The sequence below is a fragment of the Pagrus major genome, chromosome 20 (genome assembly GCF_040436345.1).
Source record: "Pagrus major chromosome 20, Pma_NU_1.0".
Lineage (NCBI taxonomy): Eukaryota > Metazoa > Chordata > Actinopteri > Spariformes > Sparidae > Pagrus > Pagrus major.
The window spans coordinates 12,119,029-12,131,590 of NC_133234.1; the positions used below are offsets into that span (position 1 = coordinate 12,119,029).

The following is a 12,562-nucleotide window of genomic DNA, read 5'->3' on the forward strand; positions in this document are numbered from 1 at the left end:
AATAATCTTGTATTCTTAATAGCATCTATAGAAAAGTGACTTTCAAAACACTGCTTAAAGTCTTTGGCACCTTATATTAGTTTAAACTTTTAATTTGCAAACGCTACAAACCCATCATATCTGTGTCATTCATGTTAACATGTCCTTGAACATGTATGCATGTCATTTCAAAAAGCAGGCTATTTATTGTTTCTTCACTACCTGAAGAAAACACAACAGATCTATTGTAAGATAGACCGAATGTTCAAATATGAGATGTTTAGAATTTAAGTGTAGAATATCTCTTCAATGACAAAATCATGGATAGTTATTTTATATATTATAAATACTGCATATTATATGTATATTGCTTTTATTTTTATTGTTTATTATTATTTTAATGCAGCCTCCTAAGAGCTTGATGAAGTAGATACCTTTTTTATTTTTAAACCTGTCCTTAACAAAAACATGTCAGACTGATCAAATAAAGAAGCCTTTTAGATTCACCCTAAAGCATTTTTCTCTTTTAAAACAAACATATTGAATAGACGGAAAAGTCGACTTTTTTTTATCGTATCGCACTTTAAATGATATTTCTCACCTTTAACCCATTTTTCATTTACATTTTTTATCCCGTTTCTTTTTCTGTTTCAGTGCGTTCCTGAAAAGCACTTTATAAATCACCTTCATTATATTTGATAAAACTTTGTAATTGCACAAAAAAAGACATATACACAGTATAAACCTATTGACCTCCGAACATGCTGTCATTATTGCATATACTAAGCTGTAAACGGCCCTCCTCCTGTGAGTCTTTTGGCCTCTTTAATTTTTCAGAACTTCATAGGAAGTACACCATCTGCGTACACTACAATGGATTAAAGTCTTGCGTAAGTGAAAAATGACTTGTTTCCCAACTTCCTCTGTGCTGTCACCAACATTTCTGGGGTTCATTTCACATTTTCAACATTAACAAAACAGGCTACCTACATGGAAAAGCTGAGGAATAGGGTCAACATCAGAAGGTTTCTAAAACGAGGTGCATTCTGGAGAAGAGAGAAGACCACAAATTTTTGACTAGAATCTAAGACTTTACTGTCGGACTTCACTGAAATGAAAGTGTATTTGTATTCTTACACAATTTTAACACGAACATGTATTTTCACATTCTATTTGATACAGAAAGAACGTGTGAAGAGTTTATAACAACATTTTTAAACAGAAAAATAAATACAAAATACAACTTGATCTTATATTACAGGCCACTCTCAAACCTACGGTTATGACTCATGTTTACGCAGTTCACAGTAAAAAAAAACAAAAAACAATGCCGATGAAAAAAATGGCTTTTTCCTGAATGACGGATATTCAAGCATCATCGAGCGCCTCACAAACTACTCAGCCCATGAGATCAGCATGTGACTACACTCTAGTTTCCTGTCCTTGGTAACTTGAACTCTTGGCGAGGAGCGGGGATATCGAGCATCAAGTCTCATCTTGTGACTGTAAGTAAATTGGCTTGGCCTGCTTCCTCAGGCGCTGCTGTGTTCGCAGCTTCCTGCCTTTCTGAGTCGCCAGTCCCAGTGGTGGTAGGTAGGTCTATGGGGATGTTCAGAAAACAAAATATGTGAATAAAAGTTGTCAACAACACAGAGAAAAACAATCTAATCTGTATAAATTATGGTTATTACTTACAGCCCTTGGATATGGGTTCCTGTAATGTAGACCTGTGAGAAAAATGAATGTCAGTGTTGATAGTTGACATTATATAAAAACTACAAAAGCAGTGGCTACGAAATATCACTCTTCCTACTTCCTTCTACCAGCTGTTTATATTCACTTTGATTGCATGTTTTGATCATGAGTATTTAATTTTTGCTAATTTCATCATCAGATCATGTCTCGTCTTTATTAAAAGACTTTTGATTTACGTGAATGATTGTGGCGATGAAACACCAGATTATGTTGAAAATCAAGCATGTTTCAAGGATTATATTCAAGCATATTCTCACCTCGAAAACTGTTTAAAAATTAAGCATTTATTAAGACTTTGTACAAACCCTGCTCTTTGCTCGCAAATAAAATACTCATATATGAAAACAAAAAAAACAAATCATCAAGCATGCAAGAGCATAATACTTTTCTGAACTTATGTGAGCTATTCATAACAGCCAGTTTAGTAACTGATGATAATATAAACCCTGCTCATGCTGATGGTTCTGCTTTTACTGCGGCTAAAACGGATCATTCTTTGGCAAACCACTCAGTCAATGTTTACTCGTCATCTTACTCATGCTGAAACACTGAAGACTGTCAGCTGAACTTGTTTAGTCACTCAGTTACAAATACTGTGGCAATACAGTATCTATCACATCATTTTACAGTCTTACTGTGTTGTTACTGTGGTCCTCATCCAAATAAGATAAGACTTATTCAAGACTTATGTAAGGAAACCTGTGGCATCCCTCTTACCTATTTCTATCCTTGCTTCACATTCTTCTATACACCTCTTTATTGATTCTTGATCTGCGAGCTGAGAAGAAGCACACAGAAGAAAGGATTAGTCATATAAACAGCTATAAAACTACTGCTTTTTCATTTCAGTGGGTGTGTAAAAGTGCATTGTTGTTCACACCTGCTGGTTCTGTCTGAAGAGAGTGCGGGCCTCCTGAAGTATGTACTTTCTCTCAGTCTCCGTTTCACTCGTTACCCCGCTCTGTGCCTGCCAGGTTCGGGCGATGCGAAACACCCGCATGTACAGCGACAACACCGTCCTGTGAGTGGAGGCCGTCATCGGGGCTCCAAAACAGAAGTTTAACTTCACAATAAACGGGTTTTAAATTGGATAGAAGAGAACAATGTCATCACAAAACGTGTTCATACTGTGTATAATGCTCACAGCCTTGTTAATTAATCGGTCTGTACTTGAGGACACTGTATCACACAACAGGCCCCCTAGTTTGATACTAATTTACCTGGAAATCACTTTCATGAATGACAAAGTAACCGGAGAATAGAAAAAAAGCCTTTCTAGTGTTCCCAGAGTCTAATTAATCTGGTAGGGTGCTCTAAAGTTCCCATTAATTATTATGAAAACAGCACACTAAATGTGGGAGTGTCATTATTTGCCAAGAGACTAAGAAACTAACCAGTACTATGCTGGAATAACACCAAAACACACCAGAGTTTAACGGTTCGTGGTGATTTGATTAAACAAAACTTATTTTTTTAATTTGTATACATCATGTGACAAAACAATCTAAAATAAAATGACAAAGAGATCCCCACAAGAATAGTTAATAATGCAAGACCTGCCTTAATTGGAGATGTATCTTAGCTGTGCAAATGTCCCAACAAATATGCTATTTATTTAAATTATCAAGCCCTGTTCACAGGCAGTCACCTGGGACCTTGAGCAAATTGTTATCAAATTGTTTCCATCATTTAACACTAGATGTCACTAAAACCAACACAGGGCTTTTATCCAAACACAGCCTTAAGTAACTGTTACATGACTGACTGAGGTATTAATCCAATCTGATACGTGTTCCGATTAAAGTAAGTCTTCTAATAAGTATAATGCTATTAGCGCCATTGAATTTATTCTCGTTTCCCAAACGGAGAGCATGAGGCAACACTTCATCACTTGTCAACATGAAGCTAGCTCTGCTTGAGCCTTCTCCTGACAGCTCTAATAATGTAGGCCTGCCTGCTGTTAAAGAAAAGAGATCACTGTCGAGTTGAGTGCCATTTAAATTAACACCTTACATCAGCGCTATCGCTCATTATGTTTGACAATTTACGTTAATATTGCAGAACTTGACCTACCGACTGTGTCTGAGGGTAGTTTGGCAGTAGCTTGCTAGGACAGCAGAAACACATTTGTCGCCTGATGATGACGTGTTTCCCAAGCTGGCTTCTAAACAGGGAGGTCGCAAAGAAGGAATTTAAAAAAGACACATTTAAACGAGTGTCTCTAATTTTCGTCGTTCACAAAGTTGGAGATGTCTTACCTATTCAAAGTGGAAACAACATTTCTGTTAATAAAATGTATATTATTACAAGTATAAGGAATTTCGGATAAGTTATAAAGGGTTTTGACACATTTTCCAGCATTCAATATTATTCTCTCAATTGTCTCGGTAATATGTCATTATAAACACATCCTTCAGTATTTATTTTTTTTACATGTGGGTGTAAGTTTGTTTTCGTAAGCACAGAATTGTGTTACAATTAAAAAATTTATAGTATCGTTGCCATCGCTGAGAGGAGGATCAGCTGTTGGTTGCTTGTAAGCAGAGAGGAAGTGATGCAGGAAAATGCCCACAATGTAGCTACACTCAATGACTAAAAGGGGGAAGCACAAAGAAATTGGCTGCTTTAGTCCGAGATGGTCTTTTAACTCTCTCCAAAGAGCGAGCATAATTGAAAACGGATTCAAAGGCACACGCTGGATGCCAGCTCTTTACTTATTTCCTTTTAAAAAAGCGGAATATAATTCGATATTGATGTGGAAGTTTTTGTCAGCTGGCGGCTAACTAGTTAGCTATAGCAATCTGAGTTAACGCGACGAGTTTGCCTCAGTTCGCTTCTGATCGTATACCCTAACCCTGGCCAACTTACCAACTACTTCATTTGTGCTGGCATTCCCGAAGTGATGTACATCCAATTCCACACAATAGAATCTCCCAGAAAGGTAAGTTTCTTTCCGGGGATAATCGTGGTATTTCTCGGTGTCTTAATCGAAAGACCTAGCTTAGCCGATAGCTAACTTTTAGTTAACCGAGCTGATGCTAGCTAGCTATGGCGACGTCGTCAGGGCCAGGCAGTTTTAATGTAAATGGCCCGGCGGCGGTGATGTCTCGTTAATCGATAACTGCTTCATAACGAGCACTACCTGAAATAGTAAATGGTTTAATTTGCCAGGTGTGAATTGACATAGAAACGCTGACATTTTTGGGTGGTGTGCGTGTCCTGTTAAGCTCACTTGATCCTGTTTGTGCTCGGCACTTCCCAATGAACATAACTTGGTAAAAAAAATAACGTTACTTAAGGTCAGCTACGTAATTTAACTGAGGATGTGCTTTGACAACAGTGTTGGCAGCTATCACGCATTTGTCTTCTAGCTCAACTTTGTTATCTGGTAGTTTCAGCAGTAATAATCTATGTTAGATAAAGTAATTACTGTATACTGAAGTGTTCGGCTAACGCAGCATGCTAGCTTGTTGAGGATGATGATTCAAAATTCTGATTAATAAGCAGACCTGTAGACGTCCATCAGATGTTGGGTGAAGTAAGCCTGGATTGGCTAGTGAGACATTTGCCTCAACATGCCCAGTGCAGTGATCAGTACAGTTTGATTTGCCCCGATGATGATTATATGCACGTATACACTGTATTAGCTAATGTGAGACCAAGAATCGTGGCTTGACAATCACTGATCACAACACAAAGTAAAAGTTTGTTTCAGAAGTAAGTTGTGGATTTGACAACAGAGCCCATGAGCTTCAACTCACAACAAAGCCTAGCTGTGCCCCTGTGAGAGGTCTCTCACTGGACACCTATCAGAGATTTTCAAGCCCAGCACCAAAGATATAAAGTCTTGTCCACACTATACAGTATAGTCTCCGTACATAATGTTCTTTGTAGCTATTAATCAGTAGTGGAATAATCCTGCAATAAGGAGAACAGTTTTATTGTACTCTAATTACCATATTCATTGCATGTTGACAAAAATAGTCCTGCAGGTTTGGGTATGATGAGCTATCACTTTCTGCTTATGATGACAAGATAATGTGTCTTTTCAGCATTGCGGATGTCAAGGTCACAATGATGGAGCAGAATAGGACGACACTTTGGTCTGTGGCCAATGCCATCTGAGGGACCGTCTGTAAGTAATTTCCCCCGACCAGCTACTTTATTAGTTATTTAACACCTGACCGAGTCTTGCATTTTATGTGCGGATGTGATGGAGGAATGATTCATCGCATTAACACAAAAATTAAATAAGGTACTTTGAGATTAATTGGGTAATTAGAAAAGAGATATTGCTTGTATTTGCGTTGCGTTAGTTTGATTGCCGCTGTTCAGTCAGTAAGCAGATTTTCTCCCTCCTCTCCATGAAAGCATCACATGTCACTTCCTGCTTTTTGCATGTTCTGCACATACGTTTTCATCCTCATTATTAGAGATTTTACTTGCCAGCCACAAGTAAGAGTTCCCTACAGCGATGTTCCTTATGAGCTGGACATCCTTTATCTTTTCCATGCGTTTATGTCCTCTCTCAAAAAAATCTGTAAAGGGGCGCAGATGACCAAGTAATCCTGTTTCCCTTAGTGTTTCTTAATCTCAAAGAGGAATGTGCTTTACATTGACTTCTTGCTACCAAAGATTGGGAACAATCACGCTAAAGTCAATTACACACAATGATTGCCAATGAAAACTGCAAGATCTTTTCTGTGTCATTTTTCAGCAAAGTAACTCCACAGTCTTGGTCCATGGTTGCTATTTTAGCAAATGAATCGTGTCTGTGATTGCTTTGTTTTCATCTGCTCCCAGGGATGTAGTATGGCAGCAACACTGCATTCACTGCTCATTGTAGAACATGGTAAAACTCCTGTCAAATGTCTGACACTATATTTTAACTCCTGACACCAAGCAAAGATAAACACACAGTTGTACACAAGCTTTTTATGTGGATACAGTAAAGGGTTATCATGAAATTAAATGTGACAGGATAAAGCTAAAGGGAGTAAAGAAACTAAAAGTTATGTAGTGGCTCTGTGAAAAACAAAAGCCGTTCTACCATAGTAGGTTTCTGTTGTTACCAGGCATGTTTTTCTTAATGTATTTGTAAAGGTTTCTATAATTATCTGCCATGTGTGTATGTATTCAAACAGACTGTTGTTTTCTCTCATAATCACTTTTTAGGGGTTTAAAGTCTGGCAGTGCAAGACCTGGATCGTGGCAGCTTTGGCACAGGTAGCTTAACTTCTTGACCCTCAGTGTTAAAAAATCCCAGATTTTCTCCTACCAACAGCCACACAAATGTGGATCTTTTGATTGTGATCTCCACTCCATGCCGATTAACATTTTTCAAATTGTTTTCCACCTCAGGCCTGAGGGTATGTTGAGACGTCTCGCCAGGTCACAGCAGAGGCGTCTAGGCGGTTCGGACGGGGATTGAAGGTGCGGAGGAAAGCCAGACGAGGGACCAGGGAGAACGACATGGGCCAGTGTGTCACCAAGTGTAAGAATCCAACGTCCTCACTCGGCAGCAAGAGTGGAGACAAGGAGAGCGGCTCCAAGTCCCACCACAAGAAAGGAGGCAGTGCTGGTGGGGGCCACAAGGAAGAGCCCAGCGCCCCATGTAGCAAAGCCACCAGCGAGCTGTCGAATGGCACCAAGGCGTTGGAGGTTACAGTGGAGACACCGGTCATCCCTGCAGTGATGGGGGAACCACGCAAGGACGAGTGTCTGGATGGAGATGGGCTGTCTATGCTGCGCATTGATGAGCTGTTCTGCTGCTACAAAGATGAACACGAAGACGCCATCTTGGAGGAAGGCATGGAGAGGTTTTGTAATGACCTGTGTGTGGACCCAGCAGAGTTTCGTGTGCTTGTTCTTGCCTGGAAGTTTCAAGCAGCTACCATGTGCAAGTTTACAAGGTAAGGTGGAGTTTTGGGGAATGAGGTGTGTTGTTGTCTGGTATTTGTTGATCAGGATAAACGAGCATAACTACTGCACAGTAGTATGAGTTGACGAAAGAGTATAGTGTCATTAGTGCCTCCCCTGATTTAATTACCCAGTAAGACCCTGTATCTACAAACACTCATGGAACACAGACTACTTTAAGTCACTTGCATAAAACATTGCATATATTTTGGTATTACATTTGCCATTTCTCAATGGGGCCTGTTCCAACAAATTAGCTCTGGTTCTTGAAACATTCTGTCAGGATTCCTGGAACATGAGATTTATCTAGTGAACCAGCCCACATTCCCACCAGTTTTGAGTGGAACCATTGTAATCAAGGATGTGTCATTAACAGAGGACATTACACAATGTACAGCAGCCTGTCTAATATGACACACCCGGTTAGCATTTCAGGTCCAGGCAAACCTGCTATTTTTTTCACAAACCAGAAGAGAACTTGTGGAAAAGGGGTAAAAGTGTCCTGGTGGCCCATTCCTCTGTTGCATCTCCTACATGTCTCTTTTCTCATGTTTTCTGTTTTTCACCTTCGCTGTCAGTCTATCCAATGAAGGTGAAAATCTTCCCCCAAAAAATCCCCTCCTCAAATCTTTAACATTATGTCATGTAAAAAGACCTGGAAACCTGCTCCATGACACTCATCCTTCTCTTCCCTGTAACATGCTGTCAACTATGTTGGCTGAAGTGAAAACATTACCCGGGATTCTCAAGTAAAACTGTGAGATTGGGGTCAATCGAGGCATTTTTGATTATTGGTTACAGCCTGATCCATGTCAGACCCTTTTTGTTTATTGTAACACCATTCACTCAAAAACTCCTCAATGCACTTCGTGTTTCACTTCGAGTGACATTTAACTGGAACGCCACGCCTCTTAAGTGTTGCCTTTGGCTGAGAGCTATGATTGAACTTGAGTATCTTGTTCATGCATGGGATTAAGTGAGGCGGTCCAAAACTTCCTGCCACAAAGTGTGTTTGAATGCAAAGGTATCAGCCAGAAACACATTTCGAAAGTACATTGGCATTATTCCTTTTATTATAGGCAGTGTACGGGCAACTCCCTGCATATTGTAAGGACGGACTGATGGCACATGACCGGCACTATGTACAGTTGCAAGTCAGTCATTTTTAAATTGGCCACATCTAAGGAGAAAGTATATTGTAGCTGTAATTAATGGCACTTGCAGTTAACTGACAAATCACCTTTTTTATCAAATAATATTTTGTCTTGTTTTGGTTATTGATCATATGTTTCAGACAGTTAATCCCAAAATACTGCTTACTAAATATCATCCACCACTAATAACTAGCTTGATGTCTTTATAACTAAACCTCTAGCCACAGAAGCAACTTCCTGCCTGTTTAACCTTCTAGTCTGTGGTCCATCGCTCCCACCTCAAACACCCAGCTGCTCAACTAAACACACACAAACACACATTCACACGCACCCGTTTCCCACTGTCAGGTAGGGGGCACACAGGAAATGGATCCTGCTGTGCACTCCCACTCTGCAGTCAGTGTCGGAGATGAATAGGGCTGCCCGCTGGCCGGGTCGCTTGTCGCTGCTCCCCCTCTCTGATTTTTAACTCAGCACTTTTCTATCCACAGGCTTTGGACAACACCGCACTCTGGTTACCAACATGTTTCATTGTCACCTGATGCTTACTGAAGCTGTTTATATTACATTTGACTTTGAAAGCCTATTATGTTGTATATCTGCCCGGGTTGAGGCCCAAAGTGCTGAAGTGAAATGATGTTTGTCAATGTCTCATTGAATGAATGAACAGTTTTAAGTACACTTTTTAAATGTATTCCCTAAATGGTAATTGTGGTATTTTTAAACCCAGCCAGTTACATGTTTTGGTATGTAAATCGTGCATACTTTACAAAAGTTTGGGAATCTGCCCAGTAGATCAACTGGCAGCACCGACACAGCTGCAATGGCTGCATTGGGGCAACTCTGACCATCAAAGTTAGGTCCACTGAAACTTCTTGTTGTTAGGTTGTTATTCTATATGTCTGACAACATTACAGAAACAATTCCTACGGAGATCGACCGTTTTGTTAAAGAGGAAGATCCTTCTTATAACCAGAAACACAAGTCTCACTCTGAAATCTTGCGAGAAGTGAGTTTTTCCAGGAAGATGACTTGGGGAGAGGGGTTTGGAGTTTACCTAGAGGAACTGCCGGCAAGAATAAATTTCAAAGTCAAGTCACGGCTGACTTATTGACAGATTTTGACAATCTAGATGGGGATCTTACAAGTAAACCAAAAGGTCCATCTCTGGAGGATTCTTTTCTATAATGTTGTCAGACACGCAATAACAACCTCAGGTTTTAGTGGATGTAACTGTGATGGTCGGAGTTGCCCCTAAGAAATACATTAGCAGCCATTGCAGCTGTGTCGTGGCTGCCAGTTGAGAAGATCTACTTGACCGATTCCGAAACTTTTAAGTACGAATCATTTATACATCCAAAAATGTAAATATATGGCCCAGGGGTTTAAAAATACCACAATTCCCCTTTTAAACTGCAAAAAGCGATTTGTAATTTGTATCTATTAGCTATTAATTAGCTGTGGTGCTGTTAATTTTGCTTTGTTGAAGAGTATACTCGTGAAATTTAGGCCCTCACTATCCTTACCGAATTAGTTGAGTTTTATTCTGATGTCCGGTTCTGTTTACTTTGTGTCACCAGGAAGGAGTTTGTTGAGGGCTGCAAGGCCATCCAGGCAGACAGCCTCGAGGGTATCTGCTCACGTTTCCCCTGCATGCTGGTGGACGCCCAGGGAGAGGAGAACTTCAAGGACTTGTACCGCTTCACCTTCCAGTTTGGCCTGGACGCTGAGGAGGGCCAGCGCTCGTTGCAGCGCGAAATCGCCATCGCCCTATGGCGCCTGGTTTTCACCCAGGACATGCCTGCGATCTTGGAGCACTGGCTGGACTTCCTGGGGGAGAACCCCTCAGGTATTCGGGGCATCTCAAGGGACACGTGGAACATGTTCCTCAACTTCACCCAGGCTATCGGGCCTGACCTGAGCAACTACAGCGAGGACGAGGCGTGGCCCAGCCTCTTCGACACCTTTGTGGAGTGGGAGCTGGAGCGCAGGAAAAAAGAGGAGGAACAGGCACTGATGACAAAGGAGGAAGAGGGGAGGTGTACTGAGACAGAGTGTTCTCCCAGCACAGACAGACTTGAAACAGAGGGAAGCCGCGGCTCACAGACGTGGGGGGGCCACTGACCGGGAAACAAGAAATATTTGAAAGGAAGGGAAGGATATGACCTGCGCGTGAACTGTACATCTGTGAATCATTGGATGAATATTAGTATTACCATTACGGCTGTTCATTTCGCTCTCCTTTTCTGTTGGGGTGGGATTCCTGCTTTGCAACCTTATTTTTTGGTTTCTGAAAGGGCTCTAAGAACCGTTATGTTTTAAGCACTTCTATTTAAGTTATTGTTTTACTTTTCTCTCCTCCCATGAGTGTTTTTTAGTAATTGGACATGTGGTCCATTTTAACCTGCACCTACCTACCATAACCCAGCAGATATAGCTCAGTAAAGGCTTGGTTTTAAAAACAGGCAACAGAAAGCCATAACATTTACCCACAATTATCACGTAGACAGTGTTTATTTTTGGCCTGGTAACATTGCTGATATGTTTTGTACAAGGAAATAATTAATAATAAAGAAGAAGGGAAAAATTAGGCAACTGGTCTACGAATAACTCCTTACTACCAAAACACAAGATTTACCATAAGGGTCATGGTCAGTGAAATCATCTTTATTGGACTAATCTAGTTAGATTGTATGCTTTTATCTTGCAGTGCTGTGAGGATAAATTGGTTGCACTTGTTTTGCCTTCACAAGTGTCTGCCTGCAATTACATGGCAGACGGTAATGGATTACAATTCTGTCACAAGGGCATTTTATTTTTAAAAACGATGCAAAGTTGTAACATCCATTTGAAAATCCAACTTGGTTTCCACAGTAACAGGCCCACCCTCTCTTCTGCGTTGAGTGTTTTTTGAGTGCTACTAGTGCAGTGAGCAGCTTAGCTTGTTTAAGCAGCTGGCTGCGCTCCCCCTTTGACCTCTAGCATGTACCATTTTGATGTCCACCTATTTTCAAGAAGCAGTTAAGTGTATACAACACAATGATGCTGGCTTTTTTATCAGATTCTTCTAATTTTAGGGAAGTCTGTAAACACAACAAATTGGCTAAAGCTAGGTCTTGGTCATTTCTCGACAGAAGACGCAAAACGTGTGCGCACACTTCACAAATAACATCGACCGCTGCTGGTGATGGTTGTAACGGATTGCACAAAAAACCAATGGCATGCTTAGTTGCTATACTCGCAATGCTTTGCAGAGAGATTGATGTCAACCACATTATTTCCATTTAAAAACTTTTTCCAAACTGTAGATTGATCTTAAGTATAGCCTAGGCGTGTTTTGGGATGAGTGGATGAGTGTCAACTTGACATTCTGGCTAATCAAGAGTCTGTAATATGGGTCCAGTGTGGTAAGAGGGTGGCCATAACCTGAGCTGTTTGGTTTACATCTACAATGGTTTTATTTCAGACCCCTTTGTCCTTTTTTTATATAAAATGTATTGATTTATAATAAATAAAAACAGTGTTGAACTTTTGACTGTTGACCATGAAAATCTCTGTCAAATTACTTCCAAGATCTTCTTCTTTTTTTTTTTCTTAAATGTATTTACTTGTTTTTTTGTGCTAAGCAATGCTGAATGACACACCTACATGTCTTCAATGGTCCTGAAGTGGGCTTTTGCAGCATTGTGGATGCTTGTGTGGATGTTGGAGCAGCTGGCAGAGAGCGGACAGGCTTGGGGGCGTGTCTGACACGG

At 40.5% G+C, this 12,562-nt stretch overlaps 2 protein-coding genes across 3 annotated transcripts; one reads left to right on the forward strand and one right to left on the reverse strand.

Moving 5' to 3' along the window:
* Window positions 1-1,049: 1,049 nt before the first annotated feature.
* lyrm1 (LYR motif containing 1) lies at window positions 1,050-3,890 on the reverse strand. Of its 2 annotated transcripts, none has more exons than XM_073490013.1 (5): window positions 3,808-3,890; window positions 2,615-2,797; window positions 2,452-2,512; window positions 1,675-1,706; window positions 1,050-1,578 (listed from the first exon to the last, which is right to left on the reverse strand). In XM_073490013.1, exons 1-5 carry the CDS (start codon window positions 3,859-3,861, stop codon window positions 1,465-1,467), a joined length of 444 nt encoding a protein of 147 aa, XP_073346114.1. In that variant the 5' UTR covers window positions 3,862-3,890; the 3' UTR covers window positions 1,050-1,464. The 2 variants fall into 2 exon arrangements, with proteins under 2 accessions (XP_073346114.1, XP_073346115.1); XM_073490014.1 differs by having other exon boundaries at window positions 2,615-2,778; window positions 3,808-3,826.
* Window positions 3,891-4,312: 422 nt separating this feature from the next.
* On the forward strand, window positions 4,313-12,339 carry dcun1d3 (defective in cullin neddylation 1 domain containing 3). The gene is made up of 5 exons (XM_073490015.1): window positions 4,313-4,675; window positions 5,787-5,869; window positions 6,910-6,960; window positions 7,096-7,646; window positions 10,388-12,339. Exons 4-5 carry the CDS (start codon window positions 7,207-7,209, stop codon window positions 10,929-10,931), a joined length of 984 nt encoding a protein of 327 aa, XP_073346116.1. The 5' UTR covers window positions 4,313-4,675; window positions 5,787-5,869; window positions 6,910-6,960; window positions 7,096-7,206; the 3' UTR covers window positions 10,932-12,339.
* The last annotated feature ends 223 nt before the right edge of the window (window positions 12,340-12,562 follow it).

Excerpts from the sequence above, each read along its gene's own strand:
- lyrm1 (XM_073490013.1), bottom strand. The coding sequence starts at position 3,861 with ATGTGTTTCTGCTGTCCTAGCAAGCTACTGCCAAACTACCCTCAGACA. Across the intron at positions 2,798-3,807 it reads ACTACCCTCAGACACAGTCG|TTAAACTTCTGTTTTGGAGC; the intron begins GTAGGTCAAGTT and ends TTTATTGTGAAG. Across the intron at positions 1,707-2,451 it reads TGAAGCAAGGATAGAAATAG|GTCTACATTACAGGAACCCA; the intron begins GTAAGAGGGATG and ends TTTTTCTCACAG.
- dcun1d3 (XM_073490015.1), top strand. The coding sequence starts at position 7,207 with ATGGGCCAGTGTGTCACCAAGTGTAAGAATCCAACGTCCTCACTCGGC. Across the intron at positions 7,647-10,387 it reads ACCATGTGCAAGTTTACAAG|GAAGGAGTTTGTTGAGGGCT; the intron begins GTAAGGTGGAGT and ends TTGTGTCACCAG.